The sequence below is a fragment of the Syngnathoides biaculeatus genome, chromosome 9 (genome assembly GCF_019802595.1).
Source record: "Syngnathoides biaculeatus isolate LvHL_M chromosome 9, ASM1980259v1, whole genome shotgun sequence".
Classification (NCBI taxonomy): domain Eukaryota; kingdom Metazoa; phylum Chordata; class Actinopteri; order Syngnathiformes; family Syngnathidae; genus Syngnathoides; species Syngnathoides biaculeatus.
In genome coordinates, this window is record NC_084648.1 from 16,006,414 (window position 1) to 16,020,792 (window position 14,379).

Below are 14,379 nucleotides of genomic sequence, written 5' to 3' on the forward strand. Positions count from 1 at the left end.
AAATGTTCTATGGAACATTTTTAGCAGCACGAGCTCTATACACAGACACTCTAATACAGTGATTTCCAACCTTTATAGAGGCAAGGCACATATTTTACAATTGAAAAATCCCATGGCACACCAACAAAAGACATGTCACCAAAAATTTATCGAAAAATTATTGTATGTATTTCCTCCCATCTAATAGATGAGGATTTTTTTTTGTTCTGTCTGTCATTGTGACTCACTGGCATAAATAAATGAATAAAGATACATTATTTCTTGGAATAAATGTTTTCTTTTTTTTTAGCAATTACATAAAATTGGATAACTTCCCCCGGCACACTGTTTGGGAATCACTGCTCTAATACAGACATTATTTTCTGTGCATTTTATATTTGTAATTTTTGTATTTTAAAAATAATGCAATCCATTTAAATGTGTGGAAGAAGTAAACCTATTTAAAAAAAAGAAAAGAAAAACAAAACCAACCCGTCCTTCGATGTGAAGTAAAGTGAAAAAAAAATGTTTCACCGACTTTTTATTTACATTTACATTTATTTTATTTCATTATATTTGTACCGTATGCTTGGACAGCAAAGTTTCTTCAACTTTTATGAGCAAGGAAGTGAGGATAAAATGCATGGATGGCTGGAAATTCACGATATTATTTCCGTAGCATCGTGTTAGCTACGTTAGCTGACAGATTCTCTACCTGGGCGCGATTTTGGTACCTTGCCCGTGACGTCACTCTTAAAGCGACAAGCGCACGCAACGGCGGCCACTTTATAACGCGTGACTGGGCTCAATTTGCGAGGAAGACGAAGGCGAGAGAGGAGGAGGAGGAGGAGGAGCGCCAGCGACAGCACCAGCACCCCGTGCGCTCTTTCTTTCTCCCCCAGCTCCGCACACTCGGATCCATCGCACATGATAACGCAAGCCGTGTGGTTTCTAGTACAGCACCGAAGAAGAAGACGCGTCGCTCGGGTTGTTGTTCCCCGTTGACGGACGTCATGGACTCCTGGATAAAGTTCATCTTCATGGTCGCCACCTTCTCCTGGGGAACGCGAGCCGAGTTTGACGGCAGGTACGTGGACAAGCTTTGGATTTCGTCCTGTTCAAATGGTTTGTTGGGTTTCTCCGCTGCGAGAATGTTCGGGAACACTCGTTTTGGAGCTGTTATGACCGATCTCAAAAGTAGTTGCGTTATTGACCGAACGCACCTGAAGTCATCATTTTTATTTTTTTTTTTTTAGGGGGTGGGGGTGTCAACAAAGTTTATTTTTTTTTTCCCCCATTGACGAATAAGTACAAATGCATCCACCACACCACTATGCTGTAAGAAGTCGTGTGTGTCATATGAACTAGAAAATACAAATGATCATAGAATTATGTTGCACTTGAAGGTGTCATTTTGTTCATCAAGTTAACATGCACTTCTGCTTATATTTAATTAAAAAAAATGTGCATCTTTGGAATCATAATAAAGTAGTGTATTCAAAATTTTGATGTTTTTTTTTTTAACTTCTGGATTAAAAGCGACCACAGAAACATTGCTCCTAAATAAATGCATGCATTTTTAATATATAGGAAAGTACAAATACAACAAGTACCACGTGAGTCACCTGACATTGCATTGTTGCTTTTACCATATTAATAAAGTGGTTTTACACTGTATAACAGTGGATATTTGTACTTTAGTTCCCAACAAATACAGTCATCATTACGATTGAATTATTGCACGCTGTATCATTTGTAGCAATTTTACTGCTCACACATGCATTTGGAGATACGTATTTGCTTTGTATGTCACATAATTTCATAATACAGACGTTGGTTTTGTGCACTTTATACTGCTGCAACTATTAATATACTCTACTACAAATATGCTTTCTGAACTCATATTCATCTTGGAAATTTCGTACCTCAGCATTTAGTTTATCTGCAAACAGTTTGTCTTTTAGCTGTCTCTTAAAGTGAGACTACTACTTTATAATATAAGATAGTATTTAGTCTTGTAGTCTCAAATAACAATCATAGAAGTATTGTTGAAAAGAATGATTTTTGTTGCATTTTGATATGAAGACAAGTAAAAAAAAGTTTGCCACTGCATCTTAACCTGATGCTGCATGTTAATTTTTTTCTTTTCCAGTTTTCTTCTGAATTAAAAAAAATATATTATGTCTCATTGGTTTTACATTAAAACTAATTTCGGAGGTTCTGTCCAATGAAGTCTCTATATTTTATTTCATGCCAAAAACTCGAGTTTTCATCTTTTTTTTTGGTTGGTTATTGTACTGCATAGAAGAAATGGGGGGGGGGGAACTCATGCACAGAAATACAAATTGCATAAAGGTAACTCCACAAGCGTCAAATCCAAGCGGAAGCTAGCATCCAACCGTCCATTTAATTTTTTTTTTTTTTTTTCAACCACTTATCCTCATTAGAGTTGCGGGTGTGCTGGGGAAAATCCCAGCTGACTTTGGGTGTGATTAGGTGGGAGACACCTTGGACTGGTCGTAGGCCAATCGTAGATTTAGGGCACAAATAGAGTCTTCAATGAATCCATTATGCATGTTTTTGAAATGAAGAACCTGTGGAAAAACCCAAACAGGGAGAATACTAAACTCTACACAGTAAGATTCAAACCTAGAACCTCTCGACAGTGAGGCAGACAAGCTAACCACCAGCTGATCATCAAAGACACACAAATATTACATTTAATATGGAATGAGCGTAAAGCTTTGGCCTCACAATTCTGAGGTCCCGGGTTCAATCCCGGACCCGCCTGTGTGGAGTTTGCATGTTCTCCGCGTGGCTGCGTGGGTTTTTCCCCGGGCACTCCGGTTTCCTCCCACATGGCAAAAACACGCAACATGAATTGGACACTCTAAATTGCCCACAGGTGTGATTGTGAGTGCGGCTGTTTGTCTCTGTGCCCTGCGATTGGCTGGCAACCGGTTCAGGGTGTATCCCGCCTCCTGCCCGCTGACAGCTGGGATAGGCTCCAGCACTCCCCGTGACCCTCGTGAGGATAAGCGGCGAAGCAAATGGATGGATGGATGATTAAAAGATTGTTAAATTTTTGGGTTATCGATCAATCATTGGAGGCCGCGTAAAATGGTTCAAATGATCAGAATTTCATCCTCTCAACAGCAAATTTATAACACTCAAGCAGTGGATATTAATAATTACATTTGTTTATTTTTTTATTTTTTTTAAAGCAGCCCCACTTTTGTGTGTCATCAAAATAATGCATTTGGTTTTACATTAAAATGATGTTACAGACCAAACCAGCATTTTAAATGACATTCTAATTAATCATAGAAAATGTATTCATTTTCCGCACTGTCAATTTGAAATATATATATATTTTTTGAAGAAAGCATTCGGTCTCCGATCGGCTGTTCCTGCCGCAACAGGACTTGTTTTAAATTCATAATTAAAATGAAATTGGCGGTGTTCGGATGGGCCAGAGAAGAATGATCTTTCAAAAGATTATTTTTCATACAGTTTTAACATATGTATATGACAGTGTTTTGTTTTCACCTGCAAACACCACCTTTAATGCTAATAATGCAAAACGCTATTGACAGGCTAACAATGTTGTAATGTTCAGCAATGGGTGTTTGAACACAAATGGTCCAGCAATACATATAGATGGAGCGCATTCCTCACACGTATATTCTTTATCCTATGTGATTATTACTGCAGCTTACTACGTTAAACATGTCTTCATGTATAGACATATGCATGAACCTTATGTTCCACGATGGCCCAAGTGCGCACAATAGAAGGACCAGCACAATGGTTTTTTTTTTTACGTACAATACTTTATTATTTTTCTTATTTAGAAAAAAAAATTCACTTTTTCTGTTGGAGTAGGAACGCATCAATGGCTTTCCCATTCATTTGAATAGAAGAAGACGTTTTGAGTTATGAGCGTGACTTGTTAGTAGAAGCACCACTAAATTGGGGGAAAAAAAGGACTGATTCTGATCTGAATCGGAATTATGGCGCACAAATCTCTCCTAAAGATTACTAGGAATGCATAATTATGGACCTCCAAAATTAAGGAGTTAAGCATTTCTTCATGTATAGACATATGCATGAACCTTATGTTCCACGATGGCCCAAGTGCGCACACTGGAAGGACCAGCACAATGTTTTTTTTTTTTTTTTTTACATACAATACTTTAATATTTTTCTTATTTAGAAAAAAAATCACTTTTTCTGTTGGAGTCGGAACGGATCAATGGCTTTCCCATTCATTTGAATAGAGGAAGACGTTTTGAGTTATGATCGGGACTTGTTAGTAGAAGCACCACTAAATTGGGGGGGAAAAAAGGCCTGATTCTGATCTGAATCTGAATTATGGAGCACAAATCACTCCTAAAGGTTACTAGGAATGCATTATTATGGAAATATTATGGAAAAAAAATTTACATATGAAATTGCCAAAAAGTGTAAACTGTAACCCAGTAGGGATTACTGTAATGATATATTTGCTACATGGATCAAGGACATGTGCTTTTTTAGACTCGTGCCAAGATCTCTTTAATTATTATTATTAATATTAATAATAGGGCAGACATAATAAATTAAAGTGAGGCTGCAATTTTTTTTCCCACACACAGTACGTCTCTAAAGGCAAGTTGTCGCACAGCAACCCGGCGCCAACGCCGTCGTTCGCGCCCAGACACGAAGCGTGTTGGCGCACGCACGGAAGACGCTGCGCCGCATCCCAAAGAATGCGCGCGACTGAGATCTCCCTCTCGAGAACGCCGGTGATGGATCATATCTCTTAGTTGTTGTTTTGTTCCCAAGACCAAAATTAATAATTAAAAAAAAAAAATTCTGCCATAAAAACCTTTTTAAATGTGTTTTTTTTGGGGTCGTCACAGAGCGCGACAACGAGGCGCTCTAATGCCGCTACATACTACAGCATGTGGACAGAACCTTCACGCTGGCCGTCCCGTGATACATATTTTTTTATTGCATTCTATTTTTGTCACACGCTCTTCTTCCTTTTCTCCGTGACGTTCGGCCGACGACACGGTGCTCTAAAGCGGCCACGCCGGCGGGCTATGCGAAGGGATTATGTATTTTTAAAGCGTAGGCAGCGCTAGCTCATCAACTGTAAAACCGCAGAAGGTCCTCAAGTTCTCATATACGGGTGGGGGGTGACTCATGCCGCGGTCAAGTTGTGTCACTGGGGGCCCTCTTTTAGCCACGCCCCAAAAATCTGGAAAACTGAAAAGGTAAAAAAAAAAAAAAAAGTTCAACGTTGTTCTTTACTTCCACGATTGAGCATGAGCGTTTAAATGTTATACGTTGTCAATGCGTTTTTCTTCTGTAGTTTGTAGGGTTAGGGTTAGCGTCCCACGATATCTTTACTAGCGGCCGCGTCAGGATGTTGTGCTTTTTTTTCCGTTCTCGCGGAAACTTTCCCAAACGAGGCCGTTAGACAGTGATGCGGCGCGTGTCTCTTTGAAGTTATTTTTGAACGCCCACTTCCGGGTATCAATTAACAAAATTATGCTAATGTTTCTCACATTATGTGTACTGCATTCTGTGCGTTTGCTCGATACAATTTCTAGTCTTTTTTTTTTTTTTTTTTTCTGTTTCCAAGTCTTTATTACAGTTTCCCAACCCCCATCTGCAGTTAAGTAAATAAATACAATGCATTCCGGCTGCTTCCTCATTGTCGTCTTGTTTCCCCTTCCGAGACTTATTGAAAATCAAAATGTATGCGGAAGCGAGGGAACAGAGTGGAACATATTCCAATTAATTACGGTCCGTCACATTGTTTATGATGCATGATTTGTAATCACCGTGGTGACCGTCGGCGAAATAACAATGGATTTCTTCCATTGGCCACGGCGCGCGCTTGTAATGATCGTTCATGTACGCCGCCATATTGCACGTTATTAACGCCGCGGCTGAGTGAACGGCCTGCCGGCGTCCTCGTAATTTTTTTTTTTTTTTTTTTATGGCTCAGGTCTGATATGAATTCATTGAGAGTACATTCCCGTGTGTGTGTTATTACCTGCTCTCCCTCACTTTTTGCCTTTTGGAGAGCACTCCTAACAGGCTTATCGTCGTGGCCCTGAAGGGTCCTTCACGGCTCACGTCATTTTGCTCAGGCACATGCAGCTACACACACGCCCAAAAGGAGGCTGCCGCTTTTCATTCCACCCCCGGGCGGCGGTGACAGCCGATTTCCTGTCTTGTTTTGTCTCCAGAGCAATAAGACGACGACCCCAACCCCCCCCCCCCCCCCTCCACCGGTCGATGCTGTTGTCGATATAGCCCCCGTGTTTGGGCTTTCCGTGGTGGAGAATAACCCCGCACAAAAGAACTATTAAAACCTGGATTTGTGGCTTGAGAAGCAGTGTGAAGTCTTCAATTTCGGACTAGAGAAGGTGCACCATTGGGTGCCACGAACCAGCGGACCCAAATGCAGGACTCCGCGACGAGGACATGATGTTCACTGGGTTTTGTTATAAACGGAAGTTGTGCACGACAACGCAGACCAAGAAGGCAGGATCCAGAACACGAGAAACGATGTCCGATAACTACGAGTCAACTAAAGGGCAGAACCAGTAGCGGGACTTGACTCTAATGGCGCAGTGGGAGAGGAACCCTGGACGCGGGAAAGCATACTGACAAAACTCCAACTTAAATTCATTGTCTAATCTCAGTCCCTCGTGTGACACAGATGTGACCGGCGACAGGTGTCAGAGATTAAACCGTTCGGAGCGGTGGCCAGGCCACGCCCGTCTTCGCCGTGGGTGCAGCCTTGCTCACGACAATTGGGGTTGAACCGACCAGCCGGTGCGTCGATTTTTACCACCGCGCAATGAAAAATGAGCTTGAAATCGACTGATCGCGATTAACGTTTTGGCAACCACGCGGATGCCTCACCGGAATCAAACTAGCAGCGGTGAACTTATTTTATTTAGAATGACACTGGGCGGGGGCACGGTGGATCAGCGTTGGCCTCACAGTTCCGAGGTCCCGGGTTCAATCCCCCACCCGCCTGTGTGGAGTTTGCATGTTCTCCCTGTGCCTGTGTGGGTTTTCTTCGGGCACTGCGGTTTCCTCCCACAACCCAAAAACATGCAACATTTAATTGGACTCTAAATTGCCCGTAGGTGTGATTGTGACTGCGGCTGTTTGTCTCGATGTGCCCTGCGATTGGCTGGAAACCAGTTCAGGGTGTACCCCGCCTCCTGACCAGTGACAGCCGGGATAGGCTCCCGGCACTCCTGCGACCCTCGTGTGGATAAGCGGCAAAGAAAATGGATGAGAAAAAAAATCTATCTAGCTGAAGGGAGTATTGTAGTGTTTGTCATTAAAGAGGTCATACCGCCCAAGTCCCACGGCCGTCACTTTTCATCCTTCAGTTTTTTTTTTTTATCATTTTTTTGGTGCTCCCAAGCGACGTGATTGGCAGCTGGGGGTTCGCGCTCATTAGCAATTCATCATGTCGCCATAAAGAAACTAGCAGGCATCCTGAATGCTGAGTGACAGTCGCACTCGGCTGCGAGGCACAAACAAAGCGGCTTTTGTCTTCCGGAGCTATATAAAGACGACCCGGTGGTGGATTAGCGTTTGCCCGCCAAGGGCTAAGTGACAGGCTTGTATGCTTTTGCATCATGCTGTGGAATGTCAAAAACAACAAATTACATCCCTAAAGTTAGACACAAGCATGTCCTGCTTTCCTTCATTACACCGAGCAAGTGTTGCGCAGTTTATTCAAGGCTGCTTTTTACAATTTATTGTGCTGTGAATTATTACATCGATTAATGTTTATTGACAGACCTACGAGTGGCTGAAACTAGACGATTTGGACAATTTTAAACAATTGCTCTAAACTTGATGATCAAAATAGTTGTCTGTTAATTTGATCAATATGATGTCGAGTAATTGATTCATTGTTGCATCTGTGCTTTTGTCTGGCATCCCTGACAAAACTGAGTTTGACTACCGTAATTCCCGGCCTACGGGGCGCAGCGAGTACATTTGTAAAGGAAATACCGTTTGGTACATACATACGCCGCAGCTGTGTAAAAGTCGCAAGTACCCACATTGAAACACGAGATATTTACAAAGAAAGATGGTACGCTAGTGCTAACGCTAGCGCCACACTAAAGCTGGTGCTAATGCTAGTGCTAACACTATTAGGGCTAGTTAAAATAAAACATACCGGTAAATATCACTGAGACACAGCAGTAGCACGCTAGCACAGCCATAACGCTAGCGCAGCACTAACATTGCCGATAAAAGTCACTTCCTCGGCACATGTATTCCACCGGTCTCACGCTTACCTTTTCCGCTCGAGTGCCCCCTTGCGGCCGTTGGTCAAAAATGCACAAATTAGCCGCATCACCACGTAAACGGCAGGGTTGAAAGCGTGTGAAAAAAGTCACGGCTGATAGGCCGGTATTACGGTACTACTGTGGGGCTGCAGATGAGACCAGTAGCCACAACACGCTAGCGCAGCACTAACAGGGCCAGACTGGTAAAAGTCACTTCCTTGGCACATGTATACCAGTAGGTCTCATTCTTACCTTTTCCCCTCGAGTGCCCCCTTGCGGCCGTTACAAAAAATACACAAATTAGCCGCATCACCGCGTAAACGGCAGGGTTGAAAGCGTGTGGGGAAAAAAGTCGCAGCTGATAGGCCGGTATTACGGTACTACTGTGTGGCTGGAGATGAGACCAGTAGCAGCAACACGCTAGCACGGCCCTAACGCTAGCGCAGCACTAACAGGGCCGGTAAAAGTCACTTCCTCGGCACATGCATACCAGTAGGTCTCATTCTTACTTTTTCCCCTCGAGTGCCCCCTTGCGGCCGTTAGGAACAAATGCACAAATTAGCCGCATCACCGCATAAAGCGCAGGGTTGAAAGCGTGTGAAAAATGTCACTGCTTGTAGGCCGGAAATTACGGTACATGCGTTTCTGTCTTTGCCTAAGTACAAAGGAAGTGGCTAAAGTGACTGAATCATAAAAGAATGGTACGTGCGCTGCAGAGGCAGCTGCGTGTGGAGCAAAAATAAAATCAAGTTCATTTTCTTAAGAACTGATGTCCTCATTTAACGCCAAGTGGTTTTTAAAACACTCCACTTCATCACGTTGTTAAGAATTTGACGCCGGGAGGCTTCAAACAGGATTTTCTCAGAGGGAAGCGCCCAGTGAGCTTCGAGCGTCAGCAGCGGGGTTGCGAGCGAGAGACTCTCAGAAAAGCATAAAAGTTTGGAAATCTTGGCGGATCAAACACCTGTTGAGTGTTTTGCTGCTCAGCTCCTAGTTAAATAAAGAGCCTTTGCAAAAAGTACTGAAATATGAAATTGTTGGACATGTGCATTCAAAAGAAGGTTCACGTCTTATAGTCGCAGGTTATAGTGCATTTTTAGGTTTAAATTTCATCTGGAAGCCCAATATCTGTAATTTTTTTTTTTTTTTTGAGAGTCTTGTATAAACTCTCTCCCTGGCATGTTTCCAGGCAACCTGATTAATGGAGGTTTGGTTTCCAGTCCGCTACCAGGTTGTCTTGCGAGGAGCGCAATACTGGTTTAAGACCTAAATCAAAGCGGAACGTAATTGGAGAAAAACTAAACTAAACGAGTTTTCTATGACCTCTACAGTCTGTAATCGTAACCAAGTGTTAGTCAGTGCTAGCATCAACAGTTTTCTGAAATCAGTACGAACCTCATCAACGCTCAGACTCGAATCAGACAGCTCCAGAACTCCTAATCGTAGATAAAAGCAGTGAAGCTGCTAATTTTAATGAAAAAAAAAATACAATTCATCAGGTTAAATATGAGCACATATCGGCAAAAATTATAAAATGATTAGAGATCTGAGGCCACCCAAGAAAAACTCGATTACCGTTTCAGAATTTGGAAAACTGTAGGGAAGACGGTTCAGCAGCTGAAACCATCAACGAGCTGTCATAATTCAATACCGTTTGACTTTGATAGCTAGCTAGGTAGCAAATAACCAATTGCTAACTTCAGTCAGACGGGTTTCCTAAAGGTTTTAGATGCCATTCCGCATCCTCTAAAAACTAGAAAACTGGAGGCTTCCACGTTAGCAAGCTAAAGACCGACCTCAAATCTCTTTCCTAGCCACGATTAAGCTATTTTTAATCAACTCAGCAGTTTCTTGAATTTAAACGGGCTTATTGACAAATTTCAATCATGTTTCCGAAATCATCACAGTTACAGAATCTGCTCTTATCAAACCGCTAAATGATATAAGATTGAATACTGACTCGGGAAAGATTCTGGTCTTGTTGGATCTGAGTGCGTCTTTTGATCCAGGTAGCTAGCTGACCAGGTTATGGGTAGAACTAAATGGAACAGTCCTGAAATAGTCCAGATCCTACGTGGAAGAAAAGTTATTATTTTGATGGATTAATTTATTTGACTTTTAAGGAAATTGACATTAAAAAAAAAGTCAACCTATTGGGGTATATCTTTTATCGTCATTCGTGTTCTACCCCCCCAGAGGTACTCTGGCGCCTGTTGTTTACAAGCATGATAAAAAGATGTTTTTTGTCTTCTTCTCTCCAGTTTCTTGCTCTCGGTATGTGGAAAAACACCCAAAAACCATACAGGTGTAATGTTTTCTATGTGTGCCATCTTTTCGTCCATAATTGCCATGTAAACTGAGTCTATCCGCTTCAAAAACCCAAACCCAAAGTACCCGGAACATCTGCCTAATGGAATAAAAATCCGGGACAACCCACCCCCCCGTGCCCCCACTGCTCCATCCGCATCTTAATCTGCGCCGAGCTCACCGTGTGGCCTCCTTTTTACAGGTGGCCGCGGCAGATGGCGTCGTCCAACGGGCTGTGCCGCTACGGCGCCAGGGTGGACTGCTGCTGGGGATGGACGCGCCGATCTTGGGGTCACTGCCAGCGTGAGTGCCGCGATAATGTTGGCGGGAGGCGGAGGAAGGGGGTGGGCTGGTGAGGTGTCAAGCTGGGTTGTACAAAAAAAAAAAATACACAAACAAACAAACGGTATGCTATGAATGAAACATGAGGTGGCTTTAGCGCTAATACAGTCGGTAAAGAACTTGGAGAAGCGCACGTACATGCTCAATGATGGGTTTTATGTGGAACTACTGCCGCTTTTCCACAGCAGGGTAACGATTACCTGCACGGCAGAGATAATTGTGTTTTAAAAAGAAAACACTCCGGTTTCCCCACACATCCCAAAAACGTGCAACATTAATCGGACACTCCAAATTGCCCCTAGGTGTGATTGTGACTGTGACTGTTGTCTGTCTCTATGTGCCCTGCGACTGGCTGGCAACCAGTTCAGGGTGTCCCCCGCCTCCTGCCCGTTGATAACTGGGATAGGCTCCAGCACTCCCCGCGACCCTCGTGAGGATAAGCGGTAAAGAAAATGGATGTTGTTATTCAAGATCCAACGATAAAATCCTTCTACAAACAGATCTCAAGCAATCCACTTGAATAAGGCCATAGATTCGGAATATCTTTCCTCTGTGAATGTTTTTGTCGTCTTTAATGCTTCCTGGTTTATATTCCTTCATATTGCTGCTATAATTTTTTCCCCAGACGTTAAAAGAGCACAAGATGTCAATCAATCACTCAATCGAAGTAGTAACTGCGATTGACATTACCTCCCTATTTAGATGTTTTCTGAGGTTGGGAAAAAGTAGCATAAAAGAAGGAGTAGGAGGTACATATGTTATAAATCTTATAAATTATAAAGCATAATAAATCTTCGATGAAACTACAGACACCTAAAAATCTAGTACCGTTGCAAAGTATTTGTACTTGTTACTTCCCACCGCCGACTGTTGCATAATCCTGAAAGGTACACCGCTATAAAAGACCAAAATAAACACACACTCTAGCGTTAGCCAACCCTGTCACTGCGGTATTACGGTTCACAGTTTCCGCTTTGCTGCAACAACTGCAGTCTCCTTGCAAATTAACTAGAGCCCCGCTTATCCTCAAAGGTTGTTGGTTCCCGCCGGTACAACTCTGAAGTGGAAAAGCGGCATTGCTGAGTAAATTCCAGCGTCTCGATCGATGGGAATGTTACAAATTGCACACCTAAAATATTTGTATTCCATTGCAAAATTCACCACTGTAATCAAATTCTAGCTAGCTAGCCGACACACATCTTGGCGACCGCTTGTAGATCGTCGGGGAAAAAAATGACAATTTTTAGGATCCGATTGAGTGGAGCAAATTTAGCTCGAAATGACACGATGATCAGACATTTCTATTCATACGTAATTTTCACAAATATTACTGCCCTGTATTCATTGAAAAATTGTGGACTGTTGAACATTCACATGCTAGGTTGCTAGCATTGTTTTGGTGGGGTTCAAAGTTGGGCAAGAACACCAGTTAGCCTGCAACGTCAACAACAGTCCATAATGTCGCCATTAATGTCCGAAAATGGCACGCACGCGCATACACTGCAGTATTCACCTGTGCTCTCTGAAGGATCTAGACGCTGTATTCTTTGGTAGTTTGACAATTCTAGCACAAATATGCTAACATGCTAATGAAGGCTCTGCATGGTGCAGGTGCTCGGCTTGTGTGGTGCTCCGCTCAACCTGTAAGTCTTTTTTTGCTGCAGGAAATGAACAACTTTGAAACTTTAAAAATTGTTTGTCTTAGTTGCTTTGCGTAGCGTAGCTAAAGATGAAAGGGCTAAATGTGGTGGGGGGAAAAAAAAAAAGTTCACTTCCTGTGGTCGGGAAAGGCTGACGGGATTCATAGCTCTGCATGTTTGTTTGTTTTTATTCCATTCCCTTATTTGGGTGTTTGTTTGAATTTAATTTTGTGTACGTGGGGAAAGATGTGACTCGCTGCTGTTTGTGGTCAAAAGCTGAGCTCATTGATGAATTTGCGGCGACGAGCAATCGACTGGCTCAAAGCTTCCTTCCGGCGAGAAAAGCGTGAACTCGCCGTGGCCCCCGTTCAGTTTTACATTCTTTTGCTCTTTAGTCTTCGTCCAGATTGATTTAGGGTCCTTCCAAGACAAATCTGCCTTTTTAATCCTCACCCTGCACCCAAAACAAAGCACGATTATTGTCCCCGTTCTCCACGTTCGGCATTGAACGGCTCTTTCCCGTGAGAATTAGGTGGGCAAACCTGTCCAAAATAAACATCAGTTTGTGCATCGTTACCGCCTCCTCATTTTTCACAACAGGGTGTTGCCAAAAAGTGTGATGCTATAATTCATAGCCTGTCCATGTGCTCTATAGAAGAAATATGGGATTATTAAGTAAGGAATTAACGAAGCATGCCTCAGGATGACCGGCCAAACAGCAGCGTGTGACCCTCCGTTCTTTTCCGGAGTCGCATGTGTTCCTTATTGCATTCGTCCATCAACAGAGTTCACTGGAAGGCTACGGTCGTCAGTTTTTTTTTTTTTTTTCTCACAACCACGAAGATATCGAGCGAGCCGTGGGGAATGATGCAATTTCATATAATGGGTCGGAATATATAAATATTTTATTGCAAATAATGCATCTTTGTTTATCTATTCCAGCGACGGACGTATAGTGACAAGCAGGAATGGTACATGCTGTTCACACATGATTATTATTTTCAGTATACAGTGACACCCCCCCCCCCCCCTTCAAATAGGGGAATGAATATGTCCCGGACTCACTAGCTATAGGTGAAAACCTGCCTTATAGAAAAACGATTAAAACATTTTTTTAATACATTTGGATTTATTAAAACACATTTTTTAACTACATTATCAGCATATTTGAGCACACACATGAGATTTAAAGCAATGATGGATACAGAAAATCTTGTATGTATGTTTTAGTATTTGCCATATGTGTGTATGTGATTTAGTGTTTGATGTCACAGGGTTCTGTGCTGAAGGTTTTGGAAAAAAGACTTGGTTGAAGCCATTGGCCACCATCTTGGTACTCCCAAAACGTGGGGAGGACGCGGTTTACAGGTTGGATTACGGCGGGGTTTTTCCTCAAAGTTTGGTATGTAGAATTAAAACTGGTCGTGTGAGCTTGACTTTTTTTTTTTTTTCAGTTCTGGTAACATGAAGGATTTTTAGTTGGACTTGGTAAGCCAAAAAAGGCGAAGTGCAAAGGAAAGACATAGAACACCTCGACTAGCAAGAAACTTTGCATATTAACTAGTAAGGCGCAATTTCCGTGACATGTTAACTTTTCCTAAAATACGCTGTGAAGCTCTATCATCCTAACATAGCAAAAAAAAAAAGTAAGCTTTTTTGTCATAAAAACACGAAATTTTCAATAATCAATTCAATAATTTAGATCTATTTTTTGAAATAAGGACTCCAATGGGAAAATGTTGTACATGCTAAACGCATTGTTTATTTGTTGCCTCTGCGACGTCATA

At 42.4% G+C, this 14,379-nt stretch overlaps 1 protein-coding gene across 3 annotated transcripts in view; it reads left to right on the plus strand.

Moving 5' to 3' along the window:
* Positions 1–790: 790 nt before the first annotated feature.
* The window catches only part of npnta (nephronectin a), a 64,813-nt gene continuing 51,224 nt past the window's right edge, over positions 791–14,379 (plus strand). For all 3 annotated transcript variants that reach the window (XM_061830651.1, XM_061830652.1, XM_061830653.1), the window contains exons 1-2: positions 791–1,066; positions 10,813–10,913. In XM_061830651.1, the coding sequence (XP_061686635.1) occupies positions 993–1,066; positions 10,813–10,913 (175 nt within the window). In that variant the 5' untranslated portion in view covers positions 791–992. The remainder of the gene's footprint in view (positions 1,067–10,812; positions 10,914–14,379) is intronic.